Source organism: Arvicola amphibius, chromosome 8 (genome assembly GCF_903992535.2).
Source record: "Arvicola amphibius chromosome 8, mArvAmp1.2, whole genome shotgun sequence".
Classification (NCBI taxonomy): Eukaryota; Metazoa; Chordata; class Mammalia; order Rodentia; family Cricetidae; genus Arvicola; species Arvicola amphibius.
The window spans coordinates 55708963-55722925 of NC_052054.1; the positions used below are offsets into that span (position 1 = coordinate 55708963).

Genomic DNA, 13963 nt, shown 5'->3' on the forward strand with positions numbered 1-13963 from the left:
TGGGATTAAAGACATGCTCCATCACCACCTTGCTTAGTTTGCTTTTTAACATTTATTTCATTTAGGTTTTTAGCATTTGTATGTTTCAGTGTGTGCCTGTGTGAATTTATGACTCAAATTTGCAGGTGCCAAAAGAGACCAGAACAGGGGATTGGATTGCTTGGAACTGGATTTACAGGTATTTTTGAGGAATCCAGGCTGGGTGCTGGGAAGTGAGCTCAGGTCTGTTGGGAGAAAGTAGGCACTCTGAACTGCCGAGCAATCTCTCCAGTTGTTGCCCTAGTCAAGAAGTGCTGGGGACCTTCCTATTTTCAGCAAATCATTTGAGTGATTTGTACATTCGGAGATTTTTCTTATGAGTATATAATTTAAGTATGCTTGGATTTAAAGTCTCAGTGTGGTACTGATGAAATTGGTAAATGTATGTTGCTTGCCTAAAGCACTTGTTTATACTTAATAAAAATTAAGACACTGCTAAGTACCAGAGTCCTTATTCTGAACTGACTAGTGCCGATAATTTGACATTGGGCAGATCTTTCCCCACCTCTTGTAGTATGCAATGTGAGGATGACTTGCATTTGACTGACCTTTAACTTTTTGATTAATTGATGACAATCTACTTGGGCACTGAGGGGGGAAGAAAAGGATGAAAACAAGTGTCTTGATGTACCTTGGTGTTAATAATTGATGTCAGGGCTGAAAGGACAGCTCAGTGATAGGAACACTTGTTTCTTTTGCAGAGGACCTGGGTTCAAAACCTAGCACTCACATTGTGGCTCACAAACCATTTGTATCTCCAGTTTCATGGTATCTGGCATCTTCTAGACTCTTAAGGGCACCCAGAATGCATGTGGTCCACACACATACATATAGACAAAGCATTCGTAAATATAAAAAGAATTTTAAATTGACACATGGTGTTATTTTGTTTATGCTGTAACAAATAAAGCTTGTCTGAAGGTCAGAGTGTAGCACTAAGCCACTAGTTAGTCAAAGAGGCCAGGCAGTGGTGGCACACACCTTTAATCCTAGCACTCATGAGACAGAGGCAGGTGGATCAGTCTGAGTTCAAGGCCACCCTGGGCTACACAAAATTGATCTTTTCTAATAGAGAAACAGAATGCACACAAAGGTGATCTCAGGACTTGGGCTCACTAGGGAGGTGGAGACAGGAGCGACATGACTGGGCAGGGAGAGGCGTATTAAGGCGGGAGGAGACAGGAACTCAGGGCAGTCTGAGGATTTGTAAGGACAGGACTGCCCCTTTGGTCTGAGCAATGGTAAAGGTAAGAACTCTAGTGACTGGCCACTCTGCTTCTTTGAGCCTTCAGTTTTCAAACCCTAATAGGTGACTTTAAATTTTTATTATTAAGACCAGTTAGAATTTGTGCTACATTAATATCGTCCTGGACCCATAATTTTGGGGGAATCATGTATTTATTTAGGATTTTTCATTATATATCCTAATAAATTATGAATTAACTGACCATGAAGATTGGGCAAAGGTAGAACATTATTTTGGTAATGTTTCGAGCCTTAATATCCAGGTAGCCCTTCTTTGGGTTACTCTAGTAATTATCAGCAGTATGTATGTCAGCATGTATGCATGTAGTATTGCTATAGGATACTCCTTTTTATGCTGTGAATGTATTTTTCCATTGGATACTAAAGTAGCTGATTTGACCTATAGCTAGGCAGGATGGAGCCAGGTAGGAAAGCCAAACTGAAAATACAGGGGAAAGAGAAGGACATTGGGGAGAAGTCAGTGCTGCTGGAGCAGCAAGATGTGTTAGAACACAGGTAAAACCACAAGCCACGTGGCAATACATAGATTAGTAGAAGGGTTAATTTAAGTTGTAAGAGCTAGTTAATAATAAGCCTGAACTATAAGCCAAACAATTTATAATTAATATAAATTTCTGTGTGATTGTTTTGGTACCGGACAGCCAGGAAACAAAAGAGCTGCCTCAGTTTACAAATGGTGCCCCACGTTGGATGCTAGATAAGAGGGAGTAAACTTTGTGATCAAGTCAGATTTATTAACAGGTGCCAATCAGTAAAGTACACTCATGATACAGACTGAAGCTGCTGCCACTGTGGATATACCATTGCTTTTTGTTCCACTGCTACCTCTGCTCATTCCAAAAGGGGATGAGAACCAAGCAGCCAGCCACATGTGTTCCTGTGGCTTGTTGCCAGCTTGGCTATACTCAAGAAAGCATCCTTTGCCTCTCCTGTTGGCTGAGTTTTTCTGTCCTGCCAGGTCCTGCAGCTGTCAAGTCCCAAAGAAATCACACAGAGGTCTACATTAGTTATAAGCAGATTGGCCCATTAGCACAGACTTTTTATTTACTAATTCTTATAACTTACATTAGCCCATTATTCTTGTCTATGTTAGTCACGTGGTTCAGTACCTTATTCGGCAAGGCAGTCACATCTTGCTTCTTCTGTGGCTGGCTCATGACTGCAGACTTAATGCTCTTCCCAAGATTCTCCTGTTCTCATTGCCCTGCCTCTACTTCCTGCCTGACTACCAATCAGCATTTATTAAATACAATTGACAGGGTATAGACCATTGTCCCACAGCACTTTCCCCCTTTAAAAAAAGAAAAAAACAAGAACTCTGAATTTAATATCCTTTGTTTAGCTTTTCTCCTTACCATTATCCATAACAACTTGTAACCAACATTCTAAACAAAGGAAAATATCTATAGTACATTTTTGGAGAATGTAGGTATAGTATTCCTGCTGATTGGGGGTGCTGATAATCTTATGGGAACCTGAAGAAAATTTAGAATTATGATCAAGTTGTGACTAGAGTATCCTGTTAGGCTTTATCATCTCAGGCAGCAATCTTGAATCTGTTCTGGATGTAGAACTCAGACATCTAGGCCATCAGCTCCTATCAGAGGTTTCTCAGGGGGTCTTTCTTGATCAAATCTGATTTTTCTTACCCTGGAATAAATCTACAGCCTCCTATTTCCTGTGGAAACAAAAACAAAACCTCTTCTCCAAAGTAACATATCTTTTGATGTCAATTTTGAAGTCAAGGCATTACAAAATAAGTTTTATTAATCCAGCAGCATTTATATTTAAATGGTTTTTAGCAGCTGTTGCTCCTTCCTCAGCATTCAAACAATTCAAAAAGAACATATTAACATATTGTATCGACTCTCTGTGTATTTTTCATCTTTACATGGCTTTATTTTAACCTCTGATACTTTTATTTTTATTTTTTAATTTTTGGCTTTTTCAGACAGGAATTCTCTGTTAATCTTTGGCTGTTCTGGAATTCACTCTGTAGACCAGGTTGTCCTTGAACTCACAGAGATCTGGTGCCTCTGCTCCCAAGTGTTGGGATTAAAGGTGTGTGCCACCACACCCAACTACTCTCTTTCTTTTTTTATTTTAAGGACTTTAACCTTTTTCTCTTCTCTCCCAAGCCTGCATATATTTTTAACACACTATAAACCATTTAGAGGTCTTCTTCGTATTTGAATCTCTCTTTACTGTATATCTCTTTCTGACCACATGAGCCTTTAATTTGCTAAGCAGTATGACTAGAATTAAAGCTGTGGCTTTGACGGCTGGATCAGCCATTCCTTAGCTTTCTGAGATTCCAGCCTCATGGCGGAGATACCAGCTAGAGCCATGTTTATTGCCACAACTTTATGGTGTTTCAAGGTCCATGCTGCCACCAAGAAGCGTGCTATAAGCTATTCATAAACACCATTTAAGTGTTCTGTGGCAGAGCCTCTTAAAAGGGCTACAAAGTTTTTGCAGCTAAAGCTGAGTCAGGGAGCTTCTCTTAAATGAGACACATTTGCCTCTAGCAAATAGAGCCCACCTGAGAAAATGCTGCTATCAATAAGCCATGCTTAACTCTATTCTTTTCGCAAGCTCTCTCAGGCTTTCTGTTGATGCAGTTGTCCACACGTTGGGCACCGTTTGTTGACTGAGTTTATCTGACCCGCCTGGTCCTGCAGCCGTTAAGTCCCAAAGAAATCACACAGAGGTCTACATTAGTTATAAACTGATTGGCCCATTAGCTCACACTTCTTATTTGCTAATTCTTATAACTTACATTAGCCCATTATTCTTGTCTGTGCTAGCCAAGAATGGCTCGGTACCTTATTCGGCAAGGCAGTGCTTCTTCTGTGGCTGACTCACAACTGCAGACTTTGTGCTCTTCCCAGAATTCTCCTGTTCTCATTGTCCTGCCTCTACTTCCTTCCTGTCTACTGGCCAATCAGCACATATTAAAATACAATTGACAGGGTATAGACCATTGTCCCACAGTACCGGCCCTCATCTTTTATTTGGGTATTCGAGTCTTGTACCCACAGAGAAGACCATGCTCATTCGTCCAAACCATCTAATACAATTGGCTGTTAGATCCAATTCCCACAATATATCATCATAGAGTATGAGCAATGGAAGACCCTGGGATATCTCAGGTCATGGGAATTTTCCTTCTCTGATACTGAAACTTTTCTCATTTGCAGGGTTAGTGCTAGCTGTAGAGAAGTATTTCAGTGGGACAGAGGACTGCTAGTTTAAAGAGCGGGTGAGAGTTGAAGAAAAAAACAGCTTGTTAGACTGGGAGAATACCAGCACAGCATCTAGATGTTCAAGGTTATAAAAGGGAATATAATTAAAACTGGAAGTATTAGTGAGGTCTAATTATGGATCTGATGAAATTTAGAAAAGGGAATCAGCTTCCTGAAGGTTTTTCTTGTGTGCACAAACATTCTTTTTTTCCAGGCAGGGGCTAGTGTGTTCCAGACTGGCCTCATGAAGCTCACATGCATGCATGACCACATGCAGTTCTTGATTAGTGCACACCACCAACTGAGCTCAGTTTGCAGTCCCAAACAAATGTTTGAGTTTTCTTTCCAGGAGGAATATTATTATGAAGGTTAGGAGAGGTCAAATATATTGGATTGGGCAAGTGTAATTGTGTTAATGATCTTTTGAAATTGGATTAAGATCATCGGACAGAGGTACAGGGCTCACTTTTAGGTGAGTGAGCAGACTCTTCTGTGCTTGAAAGGGTAATAGAAGTATAGTTTCTATTTTGATGTGGCTCTTATTACATACTACTTGAATGTGTAATATTACACACACACACACACACACACACACACTTTCAGAGTGTGTCTTACTGAATAGCTCATTTGTTTGAAACTCTTCTGCCTCAGCCTCTCTAGTGTAGAAATTAGAGGCATATACTATCACTCCTGACATCTTTTTTTTTTTTCCTTTCTGTCCTGGAGACCAGGCTGACCTCATATGTAGAAAATTCTGCCTGTCTCTGCCTCCTGAATGCGAGAATTAAAGGTGGACGACACCACCCCCACTCACACCTTTTCTTTAGGTGAAGATTTTTGGAGTTCATTTTCTGTCTATGAAATCTTTTCATTCTTATAAGAATCTAACTAATGCTGTTTATTTTGTTTACAGTTTAACTTTGGTTGAAGAAAGAACTTAGCGTATATGTACTGCTCTACTCACTGGAAGAATGACAGATGACAAAGATGTGCTTCGAGATGTGTGGTTTGGACGAATTCCAACTTGCTTTACGTTGTATCAGGATGAGATAACTGAAAGGGAAGCAGAACCGTATTATGTGAGTATATTGGTGATTGCAAATGAGATCTTTAGCTTGTCTGTTGTAAATAAGCTTGTTAGAACCCGAAGGCTGTTACTCAGCATTTCATGTGTAACTGAATGCTATGAGAAAGTTAGAAAGAAGACAGGTGATCACAGATGGTAAAGTGCTTAGCAGGTAAGTGAGGCTTGAGTCTCCCTCTTCAGGACCACATAGAAGCTAGTGTGTGCCTGTAATGTCAGCTCTGGGAAGGCAGAGACAGGAGGATTCCTAGGGCTTGCTGGCCAGCCAGGCTAGCCAAACCAGTGATCTCCAGATCGCAGTGTTTCGGTAAGGGGGAGAGTAGCTGGAACAGTGACTCGGTGCTTTAGAACATTTGCTGCTCTTGCCAAGGGCCCTGGTTCAGTTCTTAACACCCACATGACAGCTGACAACCATCTGCTGTAGAGGGATCCCACGTTGGGCGCTATTCTGTAGTGAAGGGCGACGGGCTACATCCCGCCACCCGGCTCCTGGCCACCTGGCTAGCTTATGCCCTGAAATAACAACACACAAATTGTATTCATTTAAACACTGCCTGGACCATTCGTTTCAGCCTCTTATCGGCTAATTCTCACATCTTGATTAACCCATTTCTAAGAATCTGTGTAGCACCACAAGGTGGTGGCTTACCGAGAAAGATTCAGCATGTATGACCTGGCGGCTGGCTCCATGGTGTCTGTCTCAGAGAGGAGAGGCATGACATCTGACTAACTTCCCTTCTTCCCAGCATTCTGTTCTGTCTACTCCACCTATGTAAATCCTGCCCTATCAAAAAGCCAAGTCAGTTTCTTTATTAACCAATGAGAGTCCTCCATCAATCTGCAACTTGGTTCCAGGGGCTCTGACACCCTCTCTGACATTGAGCACCAGATGTTCTTATTTTGCATGTACATATATGCAGGCACAGCACTCATGCACATAAAATAAATCTTAAAGAAAAACAAGTTGAATGGTGATGGAAGAAGACACCCGACATTGACCGTTAGTTTCCACATGTGCATGTATGTGCATATGTACCAGAAACATCTGAATAAATAAAAGAAATAAATAGGGGCTGAAGAGACAACCATTTAAGCGTACATGGTACTCTTGCAGAGGACCTCCATTGGCAGCTTGCAACCTCCTGTAATTCTAGCTCCAGAAGGAACTGATGGCTCTGTCCTTTAGAGGCACCTGCACAAACACATAGACACATGCACATAATTAAAAATAATAACAAATCTTTAAATAAATTCCTGCCAGTCATGCTACTCACAGTACAGACACACACACAAAGAGTCACTGTAGACAGATGGACAAATGTTCTTTTTTGTGTGCTTGTATTCATCTATATTATATTTGAGTGGAGTCAGTCTAGGACTATATCGATGATAGAGCACAGGCTTAGGACGTCAGTACCTAAATCACACATATACTTAACACAAACACATATGGTAGTGGAATCATAAGTTATGTGCTGTGTTTGAGTTGGAAGCTATTTTTTAATCATAGGTTCAGATTGGGTCTTGTAAAAAGTTTTATTTTATATGTATGGGTGTTTTCCCTCATGTAAGTATACCACATGATTGCAATGCCTGAGGAAGCCAGAAGAGGGAATCCTAATCTTCTGGAACTGGAATTAAAGACAGTTGTGATCTGTCATGTTAGTGTTGGGAACTGAACCCTCTACAAGAGAAGCCAGTACTCTCAGCTTCATATTGGATTTTTAAAGTATTTAGATGGTTTCAAGCAACTAATCAGTCAAATATGTTTATACTTGAATGAACTTTCAAATGCACGTGCACAAATGAAAGTCTACATATGTTAGTTGATCTAATGTTATATATGACTTAATGACTTAGTATATTGTCATAACATGTTATGACCTAGCAATTTTAATAAAATGTTGGGGCTTAGAGTGTAGCAGAGTAGTAGAATATCTTCTTAGCATTTAGAGGAGAAGCCCTGGATTTGATCCCAGCTTCCAAATACCCAAGTGGGGAAAAATATATACACACACATACATGTACATAAACACATACTATCTACCTCAGTCTCCTGATTTCTGGGATTAAAAGCATGTGCTACCACATCCACCCTGCATTTTTTGCTTTCAAGTCTCTTCTGATTTTTCTGTGCTTTTCTTTATCCACATTTATGTGTCTGTCAATCAGATTAGGTATTCTTCCTGTTTATTGAGTAGTACCCAAAGGCAAAGTGGTTGTTTTATAGCTGTTTCTAATAAAGTTGACAGTGGCAAAAACTTTGGTGACTACACACACATCACAAACCCTCACACACTACAGACACACATGCATACACACACACACATACTACAGGTGCACACAAGCACACACACAAATCAGTCAGTCAACAAATCAGTGTGTCAGTAAGATGGGCCAGCAATTAAGAGTGCTTGCTGTTCTTCCAGAGGACCTCACTTCATTTTTGCATTTCTAGCACACATGTCAAATGTGTCACAACCACCTGTGACTCCATCTTGCTGGGATCCTACACCCTCTTCTAGCCTCTGGACATCTGCACATAAATGACAATCATATCACATACACGTAAATACAAATAAAATAGTTAGTTAGTGACTGTGTGAAGGATTATATTACAGGTTCTAAATTTGTAATGTTTTGTTTTAGTCTCACTAGTGCTAGGAATAAAGATGTATATATTCTTTGCCACTATGCCCAGTGCTGAAATTCTTTTTCTAAATTTTTTTCTCATTTTATATTGTGTGCCTGAGTGCACCAAAATATATGTGGATCACATGTGTGCAGAGGCCTTGGAGGTCAGGAAATGGTGTCCTACACTCTTAAACTGGAATTACAGGGAGTTGTCAGCCACCATGTGGGTCTTGAGAGCCAAACCCAGGTACTCTGCAAGAGCAATAAAGCACTCTTAATCACTGAGTCATTCTCTGCTCCTTGGGGAAATAATCCTTTAAAAGATACAAGGTCTCGTGTAACCTAGTTAGCCTAAAACATGGTGTGTAGCAGAGGGTGATGATTCCACACAGCCTCCTGATTCTTTTTCTTTCACCCCTAAATGGTAGGCCTGAGCCCCCATACCAGATGCTTTTTTCTTTCCTTTCTCCTTCTCCTTTTCCCCTTCCCTCTTTCTTTGGAGATAAGGTCTCACTGTAAAGCCTCAGGCTGGCTTTGAACTCAAAGAGATCCTCCTACCTCTGCCTCCTGAGTGATGGAATTAAAGTGGGTGCTACCATGCCTGGCCCGATTGCAGATTCTGGAGCCAGTCTGAGCCTTGGATGGCAGTGTGTGCTCTTTAGAATCAGCAGCTGAGACCCTTGCCCTCTAGTTTCGGTCAGTCTTCCTTCTTACCAACTCTGTAGGGTGATACTGTTTTCTGCACAATAAACTATTACTGTATAATAGTTGAGTAGTCATTTTAAATTGAAATTCTCTCTCTGTCTCTTTTGAGTTTCTCTTTGTACTCCTAGCTGTCCTGGTTCTTGCTGAGTAGACCAGACTGGCCTCAGACTCAGAGATTCATCTGCCTCTGTCTCCTGAATGCTACGACAATTGGTGTGCGCCGCCAACGCCTGGCTGAAATTCTAATTTTATTTTGGTGAAATAAAATACCCTGACAAAATAAAGGGTTTGTCTTGTAATTAAAAATTCATAATTAATTTTACTGTCCATTATTGTTGGGTGGTCAAGGCTTCAGAAGTTAAAGCATCTAGTTACATATAGTCAAGAGCAGACAGAAATGAATGCATGCGTACTTATTAATTTCACTGTCTCTACTCTTAAACAGTTCAGAGCCTAAACCCAGAGAACAGTGTCTCCCACAGTGAGTTGGGTTGTCCCACAGTGGTTCACACAGTCAAGGCAAAAATCAGCCATAACCTTAGCCATAGGCCAACTGTGTGTAGACAATTCCACATTGAGACTCTCCTGCCAAATGGTTCTAGATTGTGATTGTGTTGAGTTGATAATTAAAGCCAACCATCACACAAATGTACTTTACTATATGGTTAGTTAACTATACCTTTTTGATTTCTTATATCCATCAGTGTACCACCTGTATTGGCTCTATAATTTTTGAAAAAGTCTAGTTTATCTTTGTCATTTATTAACTATGTTATTAAAGTATTATAAATATCGTATTTTAATATATTAAACATTAAGTTCTTTATAAAAGAGGTGATAAAACCTATGTGAATCATTTAATATTTAAGACAAATTTGATAGAAGTACTTAATATCTTAATTAGTATGACATGTAATTATGTAAAGTGGTAAAGAAAAATTGGAGATGTGTGTCAATTATAAGCATTTATGCCCTAAGCACTACTTAAAAATTATAACCTAGTTAGAAACATTCACTGTTTTAAACTCTAGTTTTTCATTTTCTATACAAAGCAAATGGCTTGGGATTGAAGTAGTTCAAAATAATGCAAAGAACACAGCTGTTTTCCTTAAAATTAACAAACTTACTTAATATGTCCTAGTTTTGGAACAATAATGAATAAGTAAATATGGCTTTACAAATTTTCATTTCAGTTGCTTTTGCCCAGAGTCAGTTATCTGACGTTGGTAACTGATAAAGTGAAAAAGCACTTTCAAAAGGCTATGAGACAAGAAGATGTCAGTGAGATATGGTTTGAATATGAAGGCACACCCCTGAAATGGTGAGTGAATTTTTCTTCATTATTAAACAGTAAGTATATGCTAGCTTTAAGAAGATATAGTGCCCCAGAACAGTTGTAAAAAGTTCTTCAAAGAAAGAAATGAAGCCAAGGATGATAACCGACACCTGTGATCACTGCATTCAAGAGACTAAAGGAGGAGATTACAATATGAGGCTGCCCTGGTCAATATATCAAGTACCAGGAAAGCCAAGGACATATAGCAAGGCCCTCTCTCAAACAAAACAAAACAGAAATTACTAGTCTAGCTGAGAAGTGAAGGTTCAACCAATACACAGTATTTTATAGACAATATTCTACCTTGTCTGCCATGTTCCAAACCCTGAATTTAGTCTCTAACACTTCAGAAACCAGGCATGGTGAGGCACACCAGTACTCCCAGCACTCACAGGTAGAGGCTAGAGGATCAGAAGTTTATCATCTGTGGCTACATGATAAGTTTGACCTGATCTACATGAGACCCTATCCATGTCCCAACCCACCCCATCCCCAAGGGAAAAAAACAAAGAAAAAAATTCTGTCTTTCTCCAGTATTCAAATATTGAGGTTTGAGCGACATTTCTTATATAAACCATCATAGAAAGCAAAAAACTTCTACCTTCTGTTTATATCAATGGGTGATTGGATGACAGATTAATGTATTTTCTCTTGCTTAAAAAAAAAAGAGATTTTTGTTTTTAATTATGTGTATGAACGTATGTTTGTGGGCATGCACATATGAGTGTAGGTGGCCATGGAAGACAGTGAGGGCATGAGATACCCTGAAACAGGAGTTGCAGGTTGTGAGCTACCCCATACATGTGCTGGGATCTGATCTTGGGTCCTCTTCAAGATCAGTTTTGTTTTGTTAATTTTTAAAGGTGTGTTTTATTTATGTGTATGAGTATTTTACCTACATGTATTTGTGTGCCATGTGCATGCCTGATATCTACAGAGTGAACAGGGCACTGAATCCCATGGAACTAAAGTTACAGATGGTTATGTGGGTGCTGGGAATCGAACCTGGGTCCTGTGCAAGACCAGTGCTTTATACCGCTGTGCCATCTTTCCAACCCCTAATGTATGTTCTTAACTGCTGAGCTAGCTCTCCAGCTCCACACCCTGACTATTATGTTTTTAAGATTCTTGAGAACAGTCCTAAATTTCAGCTTATCCATGTGCAGACGAGGTTTTGGCATTTTCCGTTATTAAGAGTTTTATTTATTGTGCTTCCAAAGTATTTAAAATAGAGACATTATGAGCCAAAGGCTATGGAGTGGGTCAAGATAACCTGGGTCTTCTATTCCAATACTCCCATGTGTATGCAGTTGATTGCAGAAAGATGCTGACTAAGATGACTTAAACGGAATATGAAAAATATAAATAGGTTAAAATACTTGCTCTCAGTCTAGGAATATTAAAATGAAGAGGCATTGAAAGAGACTTAGAAGGCTGGGAAAATGGCTGAGGGGTTAAGATCACTGACTGATATTCCAGCAATCCTGAGTTCATTTCCCAGCAATCACATGGTAACTCAAAACCATTTATAGTGGGATCTGATGCCCTCTTCTAGCATTAAGTTGTACGTGCAAATAGAGTACTCATATGCAATAAATAATTTTTTAAAGAGTAAGATTTAGGAAATAAAAGGGAATTATTTAGGTATAAATACCCTTATTGTGCACTTGGCTTAAATCTGAGGAAAACTTAACTTGGAAGGAGCAAACTCCTAGGATTTAGCTTATATTTTTTTGAGGTTGATATATGTTAATAAGATGTATCTACTAGATATGACATCAATAATGTTTAATGTTTGGACCAATTTCTTCTTTACTGCAGAAGAGTGATGTGTCTTAAATATACCATCTTCCTCTTTTTGGTATTTATCCCTTGAAAAGCTCCCCCTACCACGCTTGTGCGCGCGCGCGCGCACACACACACACGCATACGTCATTGAGGGCTGAACATTCTAGTCTTGGGTTTTTCTCTGCAATTGCTCTTCCACTAGGCTTCATTTTCATTCCTCTGGAAAGTCCTCCCGCCCTCTTTCCCCAATCAGGGTCTTTCTCTGTAGCCCAGGCCAGTAGGAGGCTCACTCTGTATTCCAAGCTGTGTCAATTTATTGCTGTTTTGGGCTGGAGAGATGGCTCGGTAGTTAAGAGCACTGACTGCTCTTCCAGAGGACCCATATTCAATTCCCAACACTCACATGGAAGCTCGTAAGTGATTGTAAATCCAGTTCCAGGGCGATCTGATACCTACACACCATTGCACATAAAATAAAGTTAAATACATCATAAAAAGTTTTTTTAAAAAAAATCGTATCTGTTTCTTTCTGTGGCCTTGAAGCTACTGGGGTGAGAGCTTTAGTTCACGGCCTTTTGTGCCATAACTGTTGACATTCTACTTAATATTTTCTCCTATTCTAGTCTTTAATTTCCTAGTTGCTTATTTTAATTTGCCCAAATTATAATAAAAAGCTATTGAAGAAAAGTGTTCGATGCACTGAATGCCCAGTAAGTTAAAACGATACAAGTCCAGCACGATTTTGCATACCTTTAATCTCAGCACTCAGGAGGCAGATGAAGATGAATCTCTGTGAGTTTGAGGGCAGCTTGGGCTACATAGTGAGTTTTAGGACAGCTAGAGCTCTGCAGAGAGACCGTCTCAAAAAGAAAAAATATTATCAATGCACAGATAACTTCTAAGACACAATCTCTCATAGGCTAGAAGTTCTTTATCCTGGGGCCCATTGCCAGCCCTAGTGCATTGTATTACTGCTAACTCTTAAAAGTTATCTGAGAAACAGGTGTATTGATCCATCTGAAAATCCTACTGACTCTTTGGAATGATCTGATTAGACAGCAGAGGGAGCTCTAACACTGCATTTTAAGGAGTGAAGTTTCTTACCACTACACTTTAAATGGTCATCATTTATATATGATGCTTTCATATTGTAGCAGTTCTAGATTCTCTAAAGACTGCTTGGAGGAGTATGCAAACGATTACTTGTGAAGGTTTGAGGATGACTTTTAGGGAGTCTGTTCTTCTCAATTTAGGATCAGGAGATCCTAACTTAAAGTTGAATTTAGGCAAGTTTGGTTGAACCACCTCTCCAGCCTTTTCTTTCTTTTTATTTATATTATTATTATTATTTTATACATACTGGTTTCACATAGCCCAGGCTGGTGTCAGACTTGCCGTGTTGCTGAGGTTGACCATTGAATTCTGGATTCTGCCTCTACTTCCTGAATGTTGGAATTATAGACATGTGCAACCATGCCTAGAAGGTTTGATGCTTCTTGTAAAGGATATTCTGAACCTGTTTTGCTATATTTACATACATATGTAATGTTAAGAGAATGTAATGTTAGGGGATTTACATGCTCTTTAGGTGAGTGACTTTAAACTTAGAAATTTCTAAATTTTGAAAATAAAAAGCAGGGACTGGAGAGATGGCTTTTTGGTTAAGAGCACTGGCTGCTCTTCTAGAGTACTCAGGTTTGAGTCCCTGCATCTACACAGTGGCTCACTACTGTCGATAATCCAGTCCCATGGCCTGTTCTGGCCTCTTGAGGACAGCACATGCATATGATCCACAGCATAAAAATAGATAAATAAAAATTTATTTATTTTAGTTTTTTTTTTTTTAAAGAAAAAGATGAAACAGAA

At 39.5% G+C, this 13963-nt stretch overlaps 1 protein-coding gene across 5 annotated transcripts in view; it reads left to right on the plus strand.

The window, feature by feature from the left end:
- Atg5 (autophagy related 5) overlaps positions 1 to 13963 on the plus strand; it is a 112999-nt gene that overhangs the window by 13153 nt on the left and 85883 nt on the right. For all 5 annotated transcript variants that reach the window (XM_038340278.2, XM_038340276.2, XM_038340277.2 and 2 more), the window contains exons 2-3: positions 5464 to 5629; positions 10167 to 10294. In XM_038340278.2, the coding sequence (XP_038196206.1) occupies positions 5522 to 5629; positions 10167 to 10294 (236 nt within the window). In that variant the 5' untranslated portion in view covers positions 5464 to 5521. The remainder of the gene's footprint in view (positions 1 to 5463; positions 5630 to 10166; positions 10295 to 13963) is intronic.